Here is a 958-nt window from a genome sequence, read left to right as displayed (position 1 = left end):
TTTCTTCTATCTCTTGTATTCTGTTGGTGATGTTTGCATCTATGACTCCTGATTTCTTTCCTAGGTTTCGCATCTCCAGGGTTGTCTCTCTTTCTAATTTCTTTATTGTTTCTATTTCCATTTTTAGACTCTGGAGGGTTTTGCTCATTTCCTTCACCTGTTTGATTGTAGTTCTTTAAGGGATTTTTGTGTTTCCTCTTGAAGGGCTTCTAGCTGTTTACCTGTGTTCTCCTGTATTTCTTTGAGGGTGCTATTTATGTCTTTCTTAAAGTCCTGTATCTTCACCATGAGAAGTGATTTTATATCTGAATCTTGCTTTTCCAGTGTAATGGTGTGTCCAGGACTTGCTATGGTGGGAGAATTAGGTTCTGATGGTGCCAAGTAACCTTGGTTTGTGTTGTTTATTTTCTTACACTTCCCCCCCCCACTCTGTGCTAACGGCAAGGTAGTAGGTTTTAATAAAAACCTTATATTTGATGCAAAAGTTTTATATATATCTATAAAATTTTTGATGCATTATATTTGGTGTCTCCAACATAGCCATAAAGCAAAGTTTGTTTTAATTCCCTTAGGAGTGGGTCACAGAGTTATTTTTGTTCTTGCTTTTCGTCATGGCAAAGATGCATTGTGGGTTACTAATGAGAGCCAGCTATTAATGATGGCTGTTATTTTGCAGGTTAAAGTGTATTTACAGAAGGAGTTTGAGAAGCACGGTGCAGTGGTGAATGAAAGCCATCACGATGCTTTGGTGGAAGATATTTTTGATAAAGAAGATGAAGACAAAGATGGATTTATATCTGCCAGAGAATTTACATATGTGCATGATGAATTGTAGGGAAGCACCTGCCATTTTATATACAATCATTTCTAATGGGAAGGCAGCACCTTTAAACAAAGCCTTTCTCTTTGCCTTGTTTTTTGTTTTATATTATTTTTCTTTCTTTCTTTCTTTCTTTCT

General features: G+C 36.2%; 1 protein-coding gene across 1 annotated transcript in view; it reads left to right on the top strand.

Moving 5' to 3' along the window:
* Fkbp14 (FKBP prolyl isomerase 14) overlaps positions 1-916 on the top strand; it is a 14,103-nt gene extending 13,187 nt beyond the window's left edge. The window contains exon 4 of the mRNA XM_031381969.1: positions 677-916. Coding sequence (XP_031237829.1) covers positions 677-835 — 159 coding nt within the window. The 3' untranslated portion in view covers positions 836-916. The remainder of the gene's footprint in view (positions 1-676) is intronic.
* The last annotated feature ends 42 nt before the right edge of the window (positions 917-958 follow it).

The sequence above is a fragment of the Mastomys coucha genome, unplaced genomic scaffold (genome assembly GCF_008632895.1).
Source record: "Mastomys coucha isolate ucsf_1 unplaced genomic scaffold, UCSF_Mcou_1 pScaffold20, whole genome shotgun sequence".
Taxonomy (NCBI): Eukaryota; Metazoa; Chordata; class Mammalia; order Rodentia; family Muridae; genus Mastomys; species Mastomys coucha.
The sequence above is the reverse complement of the archived record's forward strand: the minus strand, read 5'-3'. Positions and strand labels throughout refer to the sequence as shown.